General features: G+C 62.9%; 1 protein-coding gene across 5 annotated transcripts in view; it reads right to left on the bottom strand.

Annotated features, from left to right (window-relative positions):
* The window catches only part of ONECUT2 (one cut homeobox 2), a 36,479-nt gene extending 24,675 nt beyond the window's left edge, over positions 1 to 11,804 (bottom strand). For 4 of the 5 annotated variants that reach the window (XM_054809803.1, XM_054809802.1, XM_054809801.1 and 1 more), the window contains exon 1: positions 10,493 to 11,804. In XM_054809803.1, the coding sequence (XP_054665778.1) occupies positions 10,493 to 11,660 (1,168 nt within the window). In that variant the 5' untranslated portion in view covers positions 11,661 to 11,804. Of the gene's footprint in view, positions 1 to 21; positions 564 to 10,492 lie in introns of those variants that run through there. The other variant, XM_054809798.1, reaches the window with a different exon arrangement.
* Between the last annotated feature and the right edge of the window lie 219 nt (positions 11,805 to 12,023).

Genomic DNA, 12,023 nt, shown 5'->3' on the forward strand with positions numbered 1-12,023 from the left:
AATTTGATTACCTCTCTGAATTAAGTATGCACAAATGAAAGCAATCGAGATCAATACAAATTAGGTTAAGTACTCCGCTGTGTACAAAATCATTATGTAACAAGAAACAATTTGAATGAAGATGCAAATAATCCCATTGTCGGGGCGTGCAGCCAGCGCGCCTTCCCCTGCGCAGTTCCGTCTGCTGCACACGCACGCGCCCCTCCTGATCTTCGCCATCCCGATGAATTCCCTCTGACGGCGTTCATCGAGAAAACCAGCACGTGCCCACAGCGGAGGAGCGTGGCACGAGGAGTTAATTCCGTTCTTCCAGAGAAGATCCGCCGTTACGGGAGAGGATCTCTTTGTTCGCCCAAACCAACCCTCCTGCAACGGCACGACGTTCCCTACGCCGCGACGCCGTTTGGAGAGACAGGGATTCCTACGGCGCTCCAAGAAAGCAGCACGCAACCCCACTGGTTCCTGCCGGGAACGCGTTTTCTTGGTACTCGACCTGATTTTTCTCTCTCTTAATTCTGTCATGGCGGGAACGCCTTCCTCTCTCCGGGTCCTGCATCCTTCAGCTATTTGAGAAGAAAAGATGAATGGGTTTGGGGATTTGGCTCTTTTATATTGCTTTCTGGCACGTAGCAGCTCTCAGGCTATTTGTGTCAAATCTCTTGTAAATCTGCTGGGTGGCTGAAATTGGGCTGTAAATTCTGCGGGGCAGGGGCTGCTTCCTCGCGCGCAGTGCTGCAACGCCCACCTCAGTGCGGGATCTCTGACAAGGGCCTCTAAGTACTATTGTAATATACTTCCATCATTAATACAGAACAATAAATAATTGATGGGAGAGGGCCAATTTATTGCACTCCAGGGTGAGAATGAGTGGAGGCTTGGTGAGCGTGCGGTACAGTTTCAGCGTACTCCTCGTCACCGAGCGGCTGCGAGCTCTACCCGCGCACTGAAGCCGTTTCGGCAGGGCAGCCCCCCCGGTTCTCTTCCGCAGCCGAGGCAGGGAGCGGCCCCCGGCACTCGGTGTCCAGCCCTCTTTACAAATAAGCTTTGCTGCGAGCCGCGAAAGGAACGGACCCGATTTCTGACAGGTTTCTGTTCCAGAGTTGCTCGTGAGCTCGTCAGGGCTCCTTTCCAATTGCCGGGGGATGCACAGCTCTCCCTCCTGCCGGGATCACCATCCAGCTGGCGCGAGCCTTGCCGCAGGGCAGGCGCTTAGGGCATCCTCTTTCTGCCCGCAGACTCCGGTTTGCACAGGAAGGGGTGCAACCGCCCACGGTTACGTGTGAGACCTCCGGTCCTGGGCGCAGCGACGCCCCTGGGGCACCCCGCAGGGCGCCGACGAGGTGGCGCGGAGAGGGGTGGTGGGGCTGCAGGGACAGACAGATGGACACACACCTTGCAGAGCTGCATCAGCCTCCTCGAGGTGCCAAAACACGCTTTGCTGGTTGGAGTCGCAGCCGCTTTCAGAAGCAGAAGAGAAGCAGTAGCATTTAAATGCCATCGCCCGACCGATGAGCAGTGTCACCCCGTTTGCAGCGCTGACATACCGCTCCCCGGCACCACCAGCAGCAGCAAGACTGCTCAGGTACTCTATCCCGTCACAGCAAACCGCTGGATCCTTCAAACTGCGCTCTGCGAGTCCTTCACTTCTAACGCCTGGGAGATTTACGTTTCCTCTTGTGCCGGAGATTCTCCCTTTCGAATCCCAAAATAGTTTCCAGCTGAATTATAACACTTGTCTGCAAGGAGGATTTATATTCCCTTCGTGCGAGCACAGAGCTGAGCCCAGACCTTGCCCACAGCGAGCGCTCTGCCTGTTGCGGCAGCGTCTGCGAGCGATGCGCCAGCACGTCCCCGCAGGTACCGGCATACAGCTGTCGCCTTCTCCCTGTGGAGAAAGAGAAGTGCTTCGGGCAGCTCCGCCAAGAAACGACTGGGAATTTAAAGTTGAGGCAGGAGAGCAAGGACTGAATAGGAGTCTGAAATGTTAGAGTGCAGTGGAATCTGAAACCTCGTGCCGCCTGGTTTTCCGCAGCTTTCCCGCAGCTACGCCGCGTTGACACCCTCCCAGGCCGCAGCTCCCAGGGTCGTGAGCTGAGTCCCATGGCCCTGCTGCAAGGGGAAGCACGGATCTCGTGGGTTCCTGCTGTGTGCCGCCAGAACCAGCCTGTTTTCAGAAATTCTGACTCACGGGAGAAAGCAGGAAGCGATTATTTCCTTTCAATGGCTGTTATGGATAGGGCGCGATTACAAGAACAGGAGAGGACAGGAGCAAAGCTCTGCCACCTTATCTGGGAACGCCAGACCTGTGCCCTCTCCCGGCTCTCCAAGCTCTCCTTGCGCTCCTTGCGACGACCGCTGAACACAGAATGCAAGAGCAGGCCTGGGAGGAGCGATGTTCTTTGCCACGAAGCCAGGCTCCCATTGCCTTCTTCCCGGGAGCTCACTTCAGCAGGAGAGCTAAGCGTCCTTCCTCGCCGAGCCCAAGAAGGTGCCCCACAGCACCCCTCTTCTGCGGTGCACGGTCAGGATGCGAGAGGAGAGCCAAGACGCTGCACCCTGGCAGGATCCAGGCATGATGGAGCAGAAATTTGGCACTAAAGATGCCAGAAGGACGGGGGAAAAGCTTTGGGAGCTGATACCTAATCCGCGTGAGCCTCTTCACGTCGGCAGCCTGTGGTCGGGGCTGACACGGTGCCGTGGTGCCGCCGGTCCTTAGCAGCAACAGCCGGAGGAAAGATGCTTGCGCTGTGACGCTGGCTGCCGAGGAAAGCAGCGGTGTCCTCACCTGATACGGGAACGTGTGGGCTTGATAAGCACAGAGGAGAAGGAAAACGGAGAAGAAGGTGTGTGGGAAGCTCGCCGAGGAAGACTTCCTCATGTTCTTCCTTTATCTTCTTCAGCAGCGTGCTGCTTGCCAAAGCTTAATGCCTCAGCGCAGGCCCCCGTTCTTAAATGACCATTATGACAAGATGAGATCTGCTGGAAAATCACCACTACTCATAAATATGTTCCCTGCTTACTTAGAGATATTTTGGTCTCGGAGACAATTTGCGTTTTGGGAAACTGCCAGCCTCTATCACTTGTCTAATAATTCCTCTGTGCAGCATTTACCAGTGGTTTGAGTCCCCTTTTTTCACAATGGAGTAGTTCGATTTTACAGCTCAAAAACCCCAAACATCCCCAAAACGCCCCGATTCCTTTTTTGATTGCATTTCTATCTGCCATCAGTGAGTTGTCTGGTTGATCTTATCACTGAACGCATTTGAGATTAGTCTATTTTGTATGATTCCTGCGTACTAAAAATCCTCTATAAATCAGAGAGCCTTTTATGCAAAAGTCTGCAAGATTGATAGAGCCGGATACAAAATCTTTTACCCTGGAAAAAGAGATGTATTATCTGTCCCATTGGACATAATGCTTTCTCTGCATATTCAGCTCCAAAATATGACGGGGCTTTTTCTAGAGAAGACAGGACACAAGATAGGAGTCTTAAATACAAACAGATTGCTATCAGAAGAAAGGGAGTCATTTTTTTTTTTTTTTTCTGTGTCTAGCGGGGATAAGATGAGAAGGAAAGGATTTAAAAGACAAAAAGGGAGATTAAGGCCAGTCATTAAGGATTTTTTTGTACCTGTAAGCCCTGGAAGAGACTGCCTAGGTAGCCTGAGAAATCCCCATCACTGGGGATTCTTGGAGAACGGGGCAGACTGTCAGGACAAGTGATGTCTCGAGTCCTTTTCAGCCCTGCTTTCCCTGTTAGATTAATTCTCTGTGCACCTGCACAGCCCTGTTTCCACTCTGAAGGCAGCCACAGGGGAGCTCCTCTGATGTGAGGAGTCTGCTACTTTTAGTGCTTGGAGACTCAGAATAGGCGGCTTGGGTTACTGGCAAGAAGCTTGTCATCTCCGAGCAACGTCTAATTGGAAGGGATGAAAAAGCCACTTGCAACTGGTGGACGGCAGGAACGTCTGGGACAAGGTTTTGTGAATAATACAAGGGATGAGTCCTAAGGATGAGCAGCCGGGGCCATGGTGCAGAAAAAAGGGCAAAGTCTGAGTCAAAACACCCCTATAAAGAGCGAGGGAAGAAACAGCACCAGTTACTGGAAAGTAATCCTTTTGGCAAAAATGTTCTCTCCTTTATGTGTTCCTCACCACAAATAAATTCTGGCAGTTTTCAGATGCAGAGGAATATTTGAGCTTGGGATATTTCAGTTCAAATGGTGACAGCCAAGATATACTGGGAAAAAAAAGATGCTGGGAAAAATCTAATAAGGAAATAGTGAAGAACAGATTGGAAAAGCTCAGAATGAGTAACACATGTTGACAGACTAATTGTTTCTTAAAAAAAGTAGAGGAAAAAAATATAGAAAAGCATTTAATGACAAATGTGGTCGGATTTATCTTTATCAACCAATCAAGAAACTGGTTGCTTAACAAAAATGGTATTCAAATTTCTGCAGAGCAGAAATGTCTCCAGTGTCTTCAGGAATAATGTGGAACAAAAAGATAGGGCAGGATATTATTTCAGAAAGTAGGTACATGAGAAATATAATTTATCACCCAGCACCACAATTTACCGCATGGATTGTTCAAACATAACCACTAATCTATATCTGAAGAGAGTGCTAATATTTCAAGCCACTAAGCACCTTTCAGAGAATCTTTATGTACCTGTTCAACGCTAAGAAATAGTTTTATATAGATAACGCACTTGATACAGATGTTATTACGCCTTAATTTTCAGCTGTATCTACAGACAACAAAAGAGTCTCAAAATCCAGAGAAAGCAGCATCAGGGACAGCACAGAGAGGCACAGCACGGACGGACGGACAAGGACGGACGGACAAGAGCAGCCCGCCTGTACGCAGCCCTCCCCTCGCGGTCAGCGGCTGCGGGAGGGCTGAAGGGCACCGTGGGGCCCACGGCACCCGTGTGGCCCTGGCGTGGTGGGGTGTGGAGCCACGGGCCCCCGCTCCGCTCTGCCGTTATGGCCCCCCACTTCACCTCCACCCCCCCCACCCCTCCATCCCCCCTGCTCTCCTCACCCCTCCATCCCCCCCACCCCTCCATCCCCCCTGCTCTCCTCACCCCTCCATCCCCCCTGCTCTCCCCATCCCTCTGCCACTCCCCTCACCCCTCCATCCCCCCCACCCCTCCATCCCCCCTGCTCCCTCACCCCCCCCACCCCTCTCATCCCGCTCCCCCACCCCTCCATCCCCCCCGCTCCCCTCACCCCCCCATCCCCCCCACCCCTCCAGCCCCCCCGCCCCCCCACCCCCCCCCCTCCATCCCCCCGCTCCCCCACCCCTCCAGCCCCCCCGCTCCCCTCACCCCCCCCATCCCCCCCACCCCTCCAGCCCCCCCGCTCCCCCCGCCCCCTCATCCCGCTCCCCCACCCCTCCAGCCCCCCCGCTCCCCCCGCTCCCCCCGCCCCCTCATCCCGCTCCCCCACCCCACCAGCCCCCCCGCTCCCCCCGCTCCCCCCGCCCCCACAACCCGCTCCCCCGCCCCTGCGCTCCCCGCCGCTGTCCGTGGTGCTGACGGTGCCGCCGCCCCGCCGGCTCCGCTCCCCGCCCGTCCCGCGTGGGTCGGTGCCGCACCTCCCGGAGGGAGGCCAGAGCCGGCCCGCTCCCCGGCGCACAGGAGCGCCCCGAGCCTCTCTGCGTGGCGAGACCCGCCCTGCACCCACGGCAGGCAGAGGTCACGGGGGGGAGGGTGTGTGCGGTGTGAGCAGAGCTTGTCCCTGCCCGAGGGACCACCTCCCGGCCGGGCACCGCATGCCCGGGAAGGGGAGGAAGGGGAGCGAGGGCCGCAGACTCGGGCTGCGCTCCGGGGACCAGACGCCGCGGGGAGGGCGGTCGAGGACCGGAGTGGCTTCGCCCGCCACGCCCCAGCACTCGCGGAGCAAGGGGGGGGCTTTCGCGCGGGGACCCGTGATGGAGCCTCGAGCACCGCTCCCGCGAAACCGAGCCCTGCCAGCCCGTGGATGGGCACGTCCCCGGGTGCCGGCGTGCCCCTCGGGGCTGCCCCACCGGGGCTCCGCGGAGAGAGACCCGCAGGGAGAGAGAGACCCCCGGCAGCGGGCGGGGGCGGGCAGGGGGAAGCAGGGCTGCCACAGCCGCCCCCCTCGAAACGCGCTGCGATCAAAGGGGTACAAACACGGCGAAGTCAGCGCGTCTGTTTGGCACAAATGAATCATTGATGGTGTTTTGGTACAAAAAATGTTTAATCACCAATAACGTGATTCAGCAATCGGGAAATGTAAACAAGCAGTACGAGCGTTTTGCTGACCGGCCCGGAAAACCGGTAAAGACCCCGGCAGGGCAGGGGCTGGCCCGGTCGTGCCCGGCCGTGCTCACGGGGCACCGGGGCGAGCTGCCACCGGCGGCTGCTCGAGGCAGGCAGTGATGCCGGTGGGTCGCACCCCGGCAGGAGCTCGGCACCCCCCGAGCCCGCAGCCAAGCTGCCGCGGCTGCTCCGCGGCCGGGGACACCGGCACGACCACCGCCACTCGGAGACGAGCTGTCTGCACCCACCGGCATCTCAGGACCCGCGTGAGGCCGGTGGCTTGCAGGAGAATACGGCACGGAGTTATTTTAATGGCATTCTTCCTGTGTTTGCCTAGCAGGGATTTGGTGATAACGCCCCGAGGTTCAGCGCCCCGCGGGCAGCCCAGGCACTGGGACGCGGCTTCGTGTTCAATTAACCTGAACCGCAGTTGAACCCTGCCCTCTGAACTCCCCGCGCAGATAAATCCATTGACTCACCCACAGATCATTAATATTTTTCACCCCGGCAGAAATTTAGGGACTGCCCGACGGGGCCGCAGCAGTCAAGGCTGCACCGAGACCTTCCCGCGGGCGGGGGGGGCCAGGGTGCTGCCCGGAGCCCCGCAGCCCCCGCTGCTCTGGGGCAGGAGGGAGCAGGAGAGGGGGCGCCAGCCCGTTTTGGGGGCGAGCTCCCCGGGGGTGATGCCGCCGTCGAGGCAGACCGAGAAGCCGGGGAGCGGTGGGGTTTCTCGCGTTTCCTTTGGCTTTGCGGGAGAAGCGTTGTCCGAAGCCCAGGGCAGCTCCCCGGAAGCCCCGTCCGTGCTCCAGCTGCCCCGCGGGGAGCCCGACGATGTCCCCGGGAGGACGCTCGCCGCTTGCCCCGGCTGCAACCGCAGCAACTCTCGCACGGTCACGCCAAAACGACGTTTTACTCTCGGATCTCCAAAGGCCGCGCTAAACCGCCTGTTCACACGGTGAGCTGCCCGCACCTCCGCCCGGGCTGCTCCCGGCCCGTCCTGCCCGAAGCGGTGCAGCACCGGCGGTGCTTCCAGCACGGGAACGGCCCAGCACCATCCGCCGGCTTGGGAGGCTTCTGTAGACTCCCAAGGAGAGATAATAAGCACAGAAGTAATAAGAAATATAGAACAGGACAGAATAGAATAGAATAATTATGACATATCTTCTATAATAAAAAGAAGTAATAAGCACACCCCACTGCTACAGCTCCCACGGGGAGAGGGGGGATTTCCCTCAAAGGACAGCAGATTCTCATCCCGTTTGGGAAAACCTACAGGAGCGCGGGGCAAACTGGCCGATTTTCAGAAACCTGAAATACTTTCGGCTTATTCCCCTTGCTCAGAGGGATTTAAGCAGGCGAGTAAAGGGGAAGAAGGAAGCACCGAGGCAATGAGGCTGCATATTCACACGTGGTAATAAAAAAAAAAAAAATCGATTTCCCGAAGGGAACGGTAATTTGCAAAGGTCTTTTCCGCTCCGGCTCCCACTCCACGGGGAACCCGTGCTCACTCGGCCACCGAGCGCTCTCGAAACTTTACTCCTGGGTGCAAAGGCATCACTGCGATGGTTTCAGGGGGAACTGGGAAAGTGGGAACCCGGAATTATACATGCGAATCTCCGTGTGCACGGCAGGAAGTCAGAAATCGCATCTACGCACCCACCGGGTGACAGCGTAGCCCGGCGGGTGCATAAATGCGATTTCTGATCTTCTGCCCTATATGTACGGCTCCGTGGGGAACCCCCCCACCCGGGACCGGTGCTGGGAAGGAAAAGCACCAGCAGCATTACTGGAAATGAGCCGGCTCAGGTTCCAGATCAATGAAAACTGGGTCCACGCGTTTATGCTCCTGTTGCCAGCATTAATGCTCTTTTAATCTTCTAAACATTATCTGCATCGATTTCCCTCTAGATACGCGTTTGTTTGAGAAGGCGACATCACCGCGTGCTCCGGCAAAAAAAAAAAACCCACCCCAACCCCTTTCTGTTCCTCCGATGCTCCCGTTGCAGGCAAACCTCGGGAGCTTCATTTGGGTGAGGATACAGAACCGCATCCCCACGGGGTGCTGGAAAGGACGGGAGGAGTTTACGGTCGCCCTTAGAGCCGAGGAGGAGATCAGCATCCCTGCCCCGAGTCCTCCTTCTCCCGGCCCGGCCATCCGCGCTCTGAAACGGGCTGCGGAGCCGGGCGAGCCCCGCAGCACGACCCGGGCACGGAGGTCCCGTAGCGGCGCTTTGAGGAAGCCCTGGCACCCTCCGACAGGCCCCCAGGCCGGTGCTTATCTAACCCAGCGCATCTCCGGCCGAAGTCGGGCAGGGATCACGGCTCCTCGTCCCCCTGCTCTGCCGCACCCCCCCCCCCCCCCCGCCCCGCAGTGCATGCGGGACCCTCGGCGCCCACCTCCCTGCCAGGGGGAGAGCACCCCACCGCCTCCACACGGGAGAGGGAGAACGAGCGGCCCGGAGCCCCTGCACACGCTTGTTGTGGCAGAGGGAATCCCGTGGCAGAGGGCGAGATCCCGGCGCGGGTGGGGTGCGGGGCTGCAGGCAGCCCCCGGCCGGCCCCAATTGCTGAGCTGCCGCGGGGCCGGGGCTCGCCCCCCTCTCGCCAAACCGCATTGTTCCCCCCGTCTCCGCCGGAGACAAAGGAGGGGCGAGAGCCCACCGGAGCCTCCCGAGCCCCCGGCCCCGCCCGCGGAGCCACGCAGGGCTCTGCCCCGGTTCACTTCGCGGGCCGTCGGATGTGCGGAACCACCGCGGCGGGAACGACACGGCACCACCGCGGGGAGCGGGGAAGAGCCGCCGGGAGGGCGCAGCTCAGGCAGAGACACCCCCCCCCCCCCGCCTCTCCGGAGACCTCAGGCACCCCTCCGTGGGTGCCAGCAGAGCGGGCCCCGGGGCGAGGGGCGGCCTTCGGGAAAGCCCGCTCTGCACCCGCCCTCCGCTAATCAATAACGCGCGAGGATTCATCTGTCCCGATCGGAATCGATCGAAATAAAAGAAGGACGGTCTTGTCGGAACAAACATCCCCGCGTTTCTAAACCGCGCTCGTGGCCATTTCGCTGCCGCAGCAGAGAGCCGAGCCGGACACGGGCACACACCACCGCGCCTGCGGTCCGTGCGTCTGTCCACGCGTGTCTGTCCGTGCCACAGCCCGCCCATTTACCATACATCCGTATTCACCAGACGAGCAGTTCCCACGGAGGGGCAGACACACGCGTGACAGCCCGTGTTCCACAGCAGGCGCCGGGCGGCCCTGCCCGAAGTCCTGCGTTACCGTGGGGCCGGACAGAGAAGCGAGCGGTCGCGAACGCGTTTCTGCCGACGCCGCTCTGCCCTGGGGCAGCCACCGCGGGGCTGGGCGGCTGCGGACGCGCGTCCCCCGCCGCACCGGGAGAGATTTCGCCGGCTCTTCCCCCCCCCCTCCCTCCCCTCTCCCCCCGGCGCGGCGCGGGCGCTGCCGGGGGTCGCTGCCGGGGGTCGCTGCCGGCCGCCCCTGTCCCCCCCCCGCCGCCGCGGCCCGCCCCCCCCCCCGCGCCCGCAGAACAATGGGGGCTGCGGAGCCCCGCGACCGCGCCAGGGGGCGCCCGCGCCTCCTCCGCGGGACAATGCGGCCGGGCCGCGGGGCTGCGCGGGGCTGCGCGGGGCTGCCGCCCCCCCCCCCCACCCCCCCGCCGCTCCGCCCGGCCCCGCCTGCCCCGGGGACGCGGTGCCCCCGCCCGCTGAGCGCTCGGCCTCTCTCCCGGTGCGCCCGGGAACGGCGTGAGGCACGCTCGCTGAGAGCGCGGAGCGGCGCGGCAGGGCGCCCTTCAGCACCCCGGCCCGGGAGAGCGGCCCCGGCCCCGCCGACCGGCAGCGGCCCGCGGGGGTGGGGGGGGTCTCCAGGCCGGCCCCGGCCGCCGGCTCCGCCGGCGGCGAAGAGCGCCCCTCCGCCGGCCCCCAGCCCCGCCGGCTCCGGGCCGGGCCGAGCAGGTGCCGGCGCTGGGGGGGAGGCGGGGGACGAGCCGGCCCCGAGCCCTTGTCCCGGCGCCCGGCCGCCGCGAGCGGGCGAGGCGGAGCGCGGAAGGGGGAGGCTCTCCGGGCCGGTACCTGCACCGGCGGGAAGCGCCCTGCGGAGCCGGCCGGGGCGGCGCTGGGCTCCCGGGGGTCGCGCTCCGCTCCCCGCTTCCCCGCCGGCCTCCCGCGGGGCGCCGGCCCGCACGTACCTGCCAGCCGCAGGGCCGACATCCTCTGGAACTCCGGCTCCTGCAGCCACTTCCACATCCTCCGGAAGGTCTCCCGGCCGGACTTGAGTTTACTCCAAGGCTTAGGGTTCCGCAGCAAGTCCGAGAGGGTCCCCTGAGAGCGGCACAGCACCCGCTGGGCGAAGATGGCCTGCGGGATGCTGTAGCGCTTCAGCTCCGCCGTGATCCTTTGTGCCACTTCTTTGGTGTTGATCTCCTCAAGCTGCCCCGAGCCGCTCACCTGCGAGCCGGAGGAGGAGGAGGGCGGCCGCTCCCGGCCGGCGGGCAGCGCGGGCCCGTGGGGCGGCGGGTGGCCCGGGTGCGCGGGGTGGTGCATGCCGTTCAGGTGGGGCATCATGGCGGGGGGCGTCCCCAGCCCCCGGGAGAGGTGCTGGTCCCCCCGCGCCAGCATGGCCGCGTGGGCGTCGAAGTTGGGGCTGAGCATCTTCTCGTGGCCGGGCGGCCCGTAGCCGTGGAGGCCCTGCTGGGCGTTGTGGAGGGGCCCCAGCCCGTTGCCCAGCGGCGAGAGGCTCTGCCCCATGCCGGGCATCTCCTTGTAGGGCCCGTAGAGGTTGTTGACGGCGGGCAGCCCGCGCTCGTCCCGCATGAGGGCGAAGCTGCCGCTGACGTTGCCCGAGAGGCGCTGGTGGTGGTGGTGGTGGTGGGCGTGCGGGTGGGCGTGCGGGTGGTGGAACTTGTCGGAGACGGTGGAGATGGGCGGCAGGGGCTGGAGCGGCGTCAGGGTGGTGTAGGTGCTGCTCATGCCCATGCCGGGCGGCGAGGACTCGCAGGGCATGCTCATGGCGTGGTGCAGCGGGATGGAGAGCTCGGGGCGGTACTCGGCGGCGCCGTCCAGCAGCGAGGCCATGCTGGACACCATGGCCGGCCGGGCGGCGGCGGGGGCCAGCTCCTGGTGCGGCGGCGGCGGCGGCGGCGGCGGCGGCGGGGGCGGCGGCGGGGGGGGGGGAGGCACCCGGAGCGGCCCGGCGCCGCGGCCGCCGTGGTGGGGGCTGGGGCTGCCCATCAGCTCCGGCTCATGGCCGGCCGCCCCGTGCAGGCTGCCCAGCGGCTCCATCGCCATCTCGGGGTTCATGGCGCAGGCACCCGGCTCCCTGGCGAGGCATCGACGGGCGCCGCGGCCGCTCCTCATGCACTCATGGGGGCGGCGGCCGCGCCGGGGCAGCGCCGCCGCGGCCCGAGGCCGCCCGCTCCGCCGGCCCCGCGGGCAGCGGGCAGCGGCCGCTCAGCCGGGCCCGCGCCGGCCCCGCGCCATGTCCTCGCCTCGCCGCCGCCGCCGCCGTCTGCGGGCGGCCGGAGCTGTCCAGGGCGCGCTGCGCGCACAGCCTGGCCGCGCCCGCTGGGCCGGGCCTGCGCCACTGACAGGCGGGGCGGCCGCGCGGGCCCCGGCGCGGGGCGGGGCGGGGCGGGGCCGGGGGCCGCCGGGCGCTTAAAGACGCCGCGGCCCTTTGTAGCCGCGCGCGGGGGGGTGTCTGGTTACCGGGGCCGCTCGCGC

This window comes from Grus americana, chromosome Z (assembly GCF_028858705.1).
Source record: "Grus americana isolate bGruAme1 chromosome Z, bGruAme1.mat, whole genome shotgun sequence".
NCBI classification, from domain to species: Eukaryota; Metazoa; Chordata; class Aves; order Gruiformes; family Gruidae; genus Grus; species Grus americana.